Genomic DNA, 9,992 nt, shown 5'->3' on the forward strand with positions numbered 1-9,992 from the left:
TGCTGACCAGAGTATCCATCCTGACAGTAGAACTACTCGAATCCTTTCCATATCAGAGATGTACCTGTTCGAAAAAGCCGTGTTGTTCATAGGCAATAGCTGTCGCTGTCTCTGGGAATTTACAGCGCTTCTGCCACAGCCCAGCCCACATATCCTCTTCTTGTAACAAGGAGTAGAGCTCAGCGAGGGAATCCAGTATTTCCTAGAATGTTAAGCACACACATTTCTCCACACTGAACCTCTCGTTACAAAGCATAGCAGACAGCAAAACCACACGTTCTACACCAAGGCAAACCGAGAAAGACGTGGAAATAGAGAAGTCTTTATATAAACTCTTTTTAAAACTCTGGAAGACAAGCAATCAGTTTTGGGCCCCTCAGGACAAGACAGACATCGAGGAGGTGGAGCGTGCCCAGAGAAGGGCAGCGGAGCACAGTTCTGGTGAGGAGCGGCTGAGGGCCCTGGGGGTGTTCAGCCTGGAGAAGAGGAGCTGAGGGGAGACCTTCTGCTCTCTGCAGCTCCCTGACAGGAGGGGGGAGCGAGTGGGGTCGGGCTCTTCTCACAAGTTACAACCGACAGGACAAGAGGGAACGGCCTCAAGTTGCGCCAGGGGAGGTTTAGACTGGATATTAGGAAACATTTCTTCCCCAGAAGGGTTGCCCAGCACTGGCACAGGCTGCCCAGGGAGGAGGGGGAGTCGCCGTCCCTGGGGCGTTTAACAGCCGGGCAGACACGGTGCTGAGGGACCTGGCTTAGCGGTGGGTTTGGCAGCGTTAGGTTTACAGTTGCACTCCATGACCTGAAGGGTCTTTTCCAACCTAAATGATTCTATGATACTATCGTACTATACTGTCACTGTGTTCTTCTCTTCACATTTCAAAATGTATTTCAATTAATATAACACTACCTGTTGAGGAGGAGTTATGCTTTCCTGCTCATAAAATTCCGTTGTCTGTTTAGGCTTAATTTGTAGGCTCAGTCCTTTCTCGAAGGCTTGATGTTCCAGCATCAGTGTAGAACGAAACCAGAGATTGTGAGTTTTCCCCAGGTATTTCAGGACACAAGGTCTGATGGGAATGGGAGGAACACACTGTGACATTGCTTCCACAAAGCAATTGAGCGCACTCGGCTGGCAATCTCGCTGTACTTGATGGCTACCACTGCACAAGAAAGGGCTTATTTCACCTGCCAGAGCCTAGAAGAAAAAACATAAAGGATAGTTATCTGTTCATTCAGATTCCTCAATTAGAGAATTTAGATTAAAAATCTCGTTAATACAGGGAAGAACCATTTGATAAATGTATTTCTCTTTGTAAACTGAAGGGCCCTATTTATTTCAAAAGACGTATTGATAGAGGTATACAGTATTCACCAGTCACAAAGAATGGCAAACTTCTCAAAGCAAGCGAACAAGTCATTTATCACACAAATGCATCTTCCCGAAACACCAGTCGTTTACAAAGACAAATTTGTGAGTGAGGAGAGAGAGATTCTCACATGTTGTTGTCTGTCAGACAAGATTTTCCAAAGTCGTGAAAAAAGCTGTATCCACGTCTTCTCTGCTAATGGTGTAGAAATATGGCATAATTGAACAAAGGCACTCAGCAATGCTCCAGTCTAGAAACAAAAAGAAAGAGAAACAGGAGAAATACAATTAATGCCACGGAAAAACAGTTCAGAGTTATACAGTTACCCAGTTGCTCAAGCAGTAATTCAAATGCCTTTTGCAACCAACATATCAAACATGTTTCCTTCAGCAATACAGACTACTGTAACAAGGACATAATCCTTTTTCATGTTGATTGCGACTCTGATTCATTACTCTAACTGTTTAAAAAAAAAGGCAAAAAGGAAAGAAGTTGATGACTTTGGTAACGGGAATGATCAAGTTAATTGGATAGAGCTGTGACTACTGTGGGAATTATTTCAACATAGTCTTCAGCTAAAATTATCTTCTTAGAAATTTCTTAAACGTAAGATGCTGATACACATTTTTGAGCCCTGTCTTGCCATTGCTATTTTCTTAGCTGAACGGATAAAATACACTTACAGGTGGAAGAGGATGAAATTTAACTTTGTAGGAAAGCGATACAGTAACAACTAGCGATTAAGAATATTCTACTTTATGCAAACAAGAAATTACATCAGATTATAAGAGATGTCTACAGAAAAAAAAAACATCAGCTAAAAAATCAGAAGTGTGAGATGAAAAAAAAAGGAAGAAGAAGAGCGTGTCAGGTCAGTTTGAAGGTTTCAGTATTAAAATGATTTGTCAGGAAACCAAGGACCTGTACCAACCTTCACTTCCCGAAGAGAGTCAAGAAATTTGTCATGACGATTGGTCAACATGTGCAGCTGATTGCCAATGTCCTTCTCAGAAAGTTCCTTAGTCTTAGGTGTACTGGTCTGATCCCCCGGAGCCAATTCAATGTCTATTTCAACATCCTATACAGAAGTAAACAACTCAAAGCATGCAGGTATTTTGAAAGTCCTTTTGCCTTTTTTCCAAACAAATACAAAATACCCTTCGAATCAACTGATTTCAGTTCTCACTATTTATTTCTGCCAGTTCTTCAGGTTCAGATACAGAATTGCTACAGTGCTACAGTGAAGAAAAGGCTAAAGGGATGAATGCAAGTTCTGAGAAACCCACGTGGAGTTAAACTACAACGTATTAAACACAAGGTATACCGAGCAACCTGTGCACATCATCTTCAAGATGTATTCTCCAAACTTAGCTGATGAGAAACTAGAAGAGGTACCTTCCATCAAAAAGAGGGGTTTTCCTACAGTATTTTCTGTAAGTTACCTCTTCTTTGGATTCACTGTTTTCCCTCTCACGAGGCTCTTGTTTGACATGGGTGACCATAGCGAACGCCGCTCTGTCGTGACTGTCGGCGAGGTTGATAACGTTGGTGATGGAGGGCAGCATCGCACCCTGACAGCTCGTCCCGATCGTAGTATTTCTCTCGCACACTGCCAACAGGAGCTGAGACATTAAAAAGCAAGGAGAGTTTTTAAATATACATTTTACTGTAGCGTTTCAGGGAAAACATCACTATTGTTTAATATTTATCAACAAGATAAAAGTTGCAATAATATATTTAAGGCCTGATCAGCACCTTTATTCAGTAAATAAAGTTAATCTGATCACATTTGGTCACTATTTTGAATTTCATGACTGCACGTTAAGGATTGTTTTTCAAGCCTCTCCTGAAAATGCTGAAGGAATAGGAATCTTTTATGCCTAAATTCTGTATTTTCAACCTTTTAACGCATATATTTAGTGGCCTGAATCAGCTAATGTACACAGTCTCTCCCCATTACAATGAACGTCCTCCGAAAAAGGATGTGAAAAAAAAATGCACAATGCTGGTTTTTATCTCTCTGGAAAGAATTCTAACACTTTTAAGAGTACAAAGTTATCCTCACAATCACTTTAAACTCATGTTTTAATATGCAAATTATTTAAATAATAAAAAAAAAAAAAAAGAGGTCTGTTCCCATCTTGTTTTCAATAAACCAACCAACAATGCAATTTCATTTCAATGCAATCTCACCTAACGGCTGTCATACCGCCAGCGCAGACGCTCTAGCCTTAACAGTTCTCTTGAAATCATCTACTATAACAATTCTTTTAGTTTTTTAATAATCACCATCATTTATAAGAGATGGATATTCTTAAGAAGCATTAAGCTGGTCATTAAGGTTTTCGCAGAGAAAATAGATTTTAAAGGCTGATATTAAAGCCACTTCCCAAATATAAGCATTTCATGGTTTAGACACTGTATTTATTTTTAAGCACCACTGGAACTCTCTGAGGCAGCAGACTTGGTATTTTTAGTTTTGATACAGATAATACATACTACGAGACACACATTGCATAATGCTTTTAGACACAGCCAAGAAAAATGGGAAATATAACATATTTCTCGAATTATAATTGTATTTCTAATACAAAAAAATTTGCCTACCTCGATGCACTGTTTTATCCAAAAGTGATTTCCCATTGCTTCCCAGTTTTGAGAACAGGTCACATAAAGTAGGCGCTCATAAACACGACGTTTCATAGAATTGTCAAACACCTCAAAAAATTTGGCCCGTATGAGTGGCTGGGCACAACGCAAACCCGAAAGAAACGCTGGCTCAAGTTTAGCAGTAAGTTCGCTACCGGAAAGATTCTCATCCCTAAAATGAATAAAGATGAAACGACAGAGACATTAGAAAGAGGCCTTCAAGGTTTTGTATATAAAATACTAAAAATCAAGAGGTGATGTTCTGTAGAAGCCCACGTGATGTGGCCTGCACGCAGGTGCAGCACCTTGAGAGAAACGGCAAAGCAAATACTGCTGCTTGTCAGAAAACTACCCCAGCATTATAATAAAAACTCTTTCAGGATGAAATCTTATCATAATTGTGAAACAATCTCAGCCACATCTGTATCTTATTTGAAATGCCAAGTGATAGCCATTGATAAAAACTTCTGACCACCATGTCCACACCAGGGCTTTGCACAGTTAACCAGAAAACAGAACAGCAGCAAACACTAACTCACATTAATGTGAATCCTCAGCACAAAATTAAATTCCTGGCATTTTTTGATACGGTAACTATTTTAATTATTTCATCGTGTTACAAAACCTGCCAGTTCAGCTAGCAAAGTAACTCTCCTGAAAGTATAATTTACAATAAATTTCCAAGGAAAAAAAAAATCTTTCAACCCTATGGATGTGAAAAGACAGACAGATGTCAGGTGTCACCGCAGTGTTTAGAATACAATCAGCTACGGGGACACCACAGTATCTTGGGAAAGGAAGAGGTTGGGGGAGTGGAGATATTTTAGTGGAGCTGAAAAGAAAACCCTTTCTAAGGAACTCCTATTGTCAAACTGTCTTTCATAAACACGTATTGTTTCAGTGAAATGAACTGATTTTGCATTTTGGTAGGGCGGGCAAAATCACTTAATTCAGACCTAAAAAGATTGATGGCATGTTCTAAAGGTCATATATGGTACAAATTATGAACCAATAAGCTGCAATAAATGATTAATTGCTATAATTACCTATAGACATAGTTAACAAGGTCTAAGAACTGGGCATTTAATTCAAGGTCTTCTGGAAAACGCTTTTCAATGTAAGTCATCATTTTCACGAGTAAAATGGACTTCTCCCGGAGAGTAGGTGTCTGTGTTAAAAGAAGATGTGATTAATTTTGTCAATTCATCTTAAAACAAGCAGAGAACTGGCACAGTCAAAGTACACCTCAGCCATCCTTTATATCGCTCTTTCACTTTTAAAGTACTGAAGAACAGCTTGGTAGAAGGTCGTAGTTCTTGAAAAGAAAAAAAACTCCAACTCTTGCTAATATATGCTAGAGAACTTTAAAATCATGACTAAAAACAGGTTTAAGTTGTTCAATGATTACAAAAAGCTACTGTATATTTTTAAAAGTGTAGGCCCTTTTATACAGCATGAGACAGTTGCGTACTCGACACCAGCAGAGAACACGGCAAATTGAGGAGGCCACAAAACACTACAGGAGTAACATGACTTAAACCAGCATTAGTCATCCTCCCCCTGAAGGATCTCTCTATCCAAGTTAATGTGAAACATATTTAAAAACTTTTACTTTAAAACAAGTTCTCAGCAAAACAGCATTCAGGATCAAACAGCTAACAGAAGCCCATACAATGCTAAGCATCTTTAACTCCAGCTACTTTCTCAGGGGACGCAAAACATTCCAAACCTCATCGAGGGCATCTAAACATACATAACAGATCCTTACAACCTCACTGTCAAAACCTGATGAATTGTAACAGTAGCTTACAGTTATTTACGTATTTGAGAGCAATACTGTTTTATCTTCTCAATTCACCTGATTAGCTGCCATTGGGGAATTGTTTTTCACCCATTCTTCCACGATTTTTACCACTGCACGAAGAATTTTGGCATCAGTAGATTTTTCAATGAGAGACGTTAGAATAGCTTGTATAAAATTCTTCCTCATTTCCATGCTCATCACAGCCAGGCGAGTTTTCACAAGATCCAGGCTTAGCATTACCAGTTCACTTGTACCTGCTGCGGATGCAAAAAAAGGATTAGAATTGTGTGTACACCTATAAAACACCCGGTAAAGAAATTCTCAAGATAAGATGCTGTCATTTTAAAAATACCAACAACAATATCTGTTACCTGGGAATATATCCCTAGAAGTGTTTTCAGAATTACTACTTTCCATTCCTAAACAACTGGGACAGACTCTTTCCAAAAAAACCCCAAATCCATTCAAAGTCCTAAAGCCAAGTCTGTGTGGTTTCACTTCAGCAAGTCTTTGGTAAAAGGTACTGCAGAACCCCAGTACTGAAAATCCGCAACTAATCTTGTGAAAGAAATACTGTATGATGCAGCACACCTACTCTGTTCTGTTAATTTCCTGACCTGCTTATCTGTCAAGTTTCATAATTTTCCAATTGTTTCTCAGCGTTTGCAAGTTTCTCATTTACCTAATTAAAATATGGCCTGGCAACCTAACAGCAGCAATTCTTTCCAACTATTTTCTTCAGTAGCTTTTTCATTAATAAATTACAGTGCTCTTTACTACCACTGAATCTTCCTCTACAAGAACATCTGATTTTTTTTTCAATGACTCATTACCTAATTCATTTAATGATAGACAGAATTGTACAGGCTGAAAAAGATGCTATTTTAAGATAACAACAAAAGCATCAGCTCCAACAAGTTCATATTCGAACAACTCTTTGTGAAATTATCAAATAGGAAGAAGTAAAAAAAAAAAAGCGAAAGCACAGAACAATCAAAAAAAATTCAGCCCTTCTTCCCTCGACACTATAAACTCTTGAAGAATTGAAGAATTTCAGTATTTCCAGATATTCTGTAGCTCAACAAATATTCACCAACCATCCACTGAAATGTTTGGCTTACTACTGAAATTCATATATTAAGCAATTAACAGAAACTCAAAGTCTATTTTTGTCCTTCAGCTCTTCAGTAGTATTTCTCACTAATGCTGAAGTACTTCTCAACATGTAATAACGCACGCAAAACCCTACAAAATCACTTGAATCCCTTTAGCATGAAGAGATTCGAATACTTTACACCACCTGTAATCATTAGCATCCCCGGACTACAGAACGTAATACCTGTGTTGGCTTCTGCGGTTCCTGCCGCAGCCTGCGGGTTCAAGTGTTCCCTGACCATCTTCTGCAGAGATCGCATAAAAACCGAAATCAGTCTGTCAATGTAGCTGGGATTGTTACTGCACGCAGACTTCAGAATCATCAAAGTACCTACAGATAAAAACAATACTTAAGGAAGTAAAACTTCCGCTGAGCAGGACAGGAGTAGGACGCGGGTTTTGAACGCGGATGTGCTCGTTCTGTGGAAGAACACAGGGAATGTTCTGGCTGTATTCTGTCCTGCCACGAAAGTATGGGACTACCCACGGTACAAAGACTAGAAATCTGGATAGATTGGAAGAAATATTTCAATCCCAACTTTAGACTAAAGTTTAGTCTTTAGTCTACGACTAAAAAATTATTTTTGCATTAATCAAAACATTTGAAAGTTCTGTGTACACAAGTGCGTGATGGAGGGCAAGAGGGAGAAAGGGAAGACAGAAAGAGAGCAACTGTGAGCTGATCCCTCTCCACGGCCTTAAAAAAAAGAGAAAGAGTTAACAAGGCAAAATGAAACTACTCTTAAAGTTGCAGATTTGTTTTAGTAGCGAAAAGTAGCAAAACTCTTACATGAATAAGATTGGGTTTAGTCATTAAAAATAAAAAAATACACACTCTTGGTTTTCTAATCTAGAAACTTCATAGTTTCCGTTACCGTAGATTGGAAAAGTTAACGCTATTGAAACTAGTAATTTCAGCACAGTTTAACTGCACAAATTACACAGCGTTGTTAACAACGCCGATCCTAATAGAAGCTTATCTGTGTCCATGCAAACCAAGCAGTTTTAGCAATATCTATGCTCTAAAATACTTAAAAAATACTAAAATACTTTAAAAAAGTACACACATCCTGTCCAACTATATCCTCTAAAAACCCTACAGCTGCCCCTTTCCTTACTGCAACTTCCTAACTGACGAAAAGCCCACAACAGTATTTACAGAAGCGCGCTTTCTTCCTGGAACGGTGCCTTCAAAAGCTTTTCTTTCTTCTCCTGCTCAGGGGTGCAGAAATCCTGGCACACAACGTTCAGCCTCTTAAGCCCAGAATTAAGATTTGCACCACCTGACAGTTCGATGGTAGCGCTGCTTTTAAGTGAGCTCTGGACTAAGCGTAGGAAACACCCTCCTCGGTTAGTTTGCTGTAAAGTACATGCGGACAGCTGACAAATGCAATTCCCAATGCGAAATTACAACTACCTACACAGATCACAGAGTAAAACAGGGAAGGACATTTGCCATTTAAATCAGCAAGTTTTCCAAAACTGTGCGATTTCAGGTCTGTATTACCAACACAACCAGTTCCGGGCCAAATTGTATTGTTCCAATATATCTTTGTCATTGTAATGCATAGCTGAGCTCTCTACCAATCAAATAAGTATGAATAAAAAGAAAATAAGAAGATTTGAGCTCTTCAGGATGGTGTATGCTAAAAATTCACATTTGCTCACTCAAGAAAAACAGCGTTTTTGTAATTTCTTACTTAGAATTCAAGATCTATAAATAAATAAATCTTCCTACACTATTTAAATCAGCTGATAAATGAGGCTTTAAAAACAACTGAAAAGAAAAGTGGAAGGCAATAGCATAAAGAATGTTTACAGATTCCATGAAATATTCTATTGTATCTGAGTAGCACCAGAAGGATTCTCGTTTTCCCGTGTAACGAGTTTCCAGTAACTGGTTAATCTGAACGCTGCATCTTTTCCCAGCGCCCTTTGAATGCAGAAAGGTTCCACCCAGCACAGGTGCAGCTCCCCACTCCCAGTAACTGCTCCCAAGTCAGCTACCGGGAGAAGAGGGAATGCAAAGCACCCCCAGTCCCCTCCCGCACAGGCGACATCTCCAGCTCATCTCTCGGGTTAGTTCCAAGCGCTTCCCGCAGCTTCCCCTGCGTGGTCAGACCCCAGTCTCCTTACGGAAAGTACCAGCTCATTAAACGGCACTCCATCTACGTCTACGAGATGTGGAAACTTACCGAAGAGCTGAGAAGGGTTAGCGTTAGTGGCTTTCTCATAATTAGTGAGTCCTTCATAAATAACCTTTCCAACGGCAGCGTAAAGGCACTCCAGCTCTTCGTACTTTGAAGCTACACTTGAGGTACCTGCAGCGTTCAGAGAGTCGTGTTTACTTTTGGCAACGTCAGCCACAGAGCATGCAAAGAACAGCTGCACTGTGAACACAGAGTCATCGATACCATCACCGGCGCTTTATCGTGCCAATAAACCAAGGTAACACAAGCAGATCCCTCACTTACATAAACCTCGTTATTACAGAACCGAGGTGTCTCTGTAACAGTGTACCGCTACTTCCCAATAACTCGTTTTGATGAGAAGTCTTAGATCACGGATTTATTTTTTTTAAGAAAAGACTACCTAAATTAGTTTCTATTAAGACACAGCATGTTACTTATTGTCTTTCTTTTTACACTCATCTCCCTTCATTGTTTTAGGAAACCACCAAAGCTTAACAACTAAAAAATTGCACTCCTGAAGCTGAAAAACTGTAATCGCAAAAATACATGGAATTTATAGCACGCATTTCTTGAATCAAAGTTATGACAGCCACAGGTTATTAAGTTTTTATGTCAATGGATAATGATGAATTCCACATGACTAGTTATTTCAGCTTTTCTTTTTTTAAACAGGGGTTGAAAGTGCAAGCTAAAATGGACCATTAAATGCAGGAATCATAAAACAGAGTATCAGCACATTGCAAAGAGTGCCTTCACCCCGCCCTCAGTCACTGACGTTATGCAGCAATAAAGGACAAAAGGAGGAAGAAAATACCACATACTTTG

The 9,992-nt window shown here is 39.4% G+C and overlaps 1 protein-coding gene across 1 annotated transcript in view; it reads right to left on the reverse strand.

Moving 5' to 3' along the window:
- The window catches only part of TRRAP (transformation/transcription domain-associated protein), a 94,010-nt gene that overhangs the window by 38,173 nt on the left and 45,845 nt on the right, over positions 1 to 9,992 (reverse strand). Inside the window, exons 43-53 of the mRNA XM_009886198.1 lie at positions 9,963 to 9,992; positions 9,171 to 9,296; positions 7,160 to 7,306; positions 5,875 to 6,074; positions 5,063 to 5,184; positions 3,975 to 4,188; positions 2,810 to 2,989; positions 2,299 to 2,445; positions 1,498 to 1,617; positions 908 to 1,195; positions 65 to 202 (exon numbers count right to left, since the gene is read on the reverse strand). The exon at positions 9,963 to 9,992 is cut by the window's right edge and continues 178 nt beyond it. Of these exons, the coding sequence (XP_009884500.1) occupies positions 65 to 202; positions 908 to 1,195; positions 1,498 to 1,617; positions 2,299 to 2,445; positions 2,810 to 2,989; positions 3,975 to 4,188; positions 5,063 to 5,184; positions 5,875 to 6,074; positions 7,160 to 7,306; positions 9,171 to 9,296; positions 9,963 to 9,992 (1,712 nt within the window). The remainder of the gene's footprint in view (positions 1 to 64; positions 203 to 907; positions 1,196 to 1,497; positions 1,618 to 2,298; positions 2,446 to 2,809; positions 2,990 to 3,974; positions 4,189 to 5,062; positions 5,185 to 5,874; positions 6,075 to 7,159; positions 7,307 to 9,170; positions 9,297 to 9,962) is intronic.

Source organism: Charadrius vociferus, unplaced genomic scaffold (assembly GCF_000708025.1).
Source record: "Charadrius vociferus isolate BGI_N301 unplaced genomic scaffold, ASM70802v2 scaffold430, whole genome shotgun sequence".
In the NCBI taxonomy this organism is placed as follows: Eukaryota; Metazoa; Chordata; class Aves; order Charadriiformes; family Charadriidae; genus Charadrius; species Charadrius vociferus.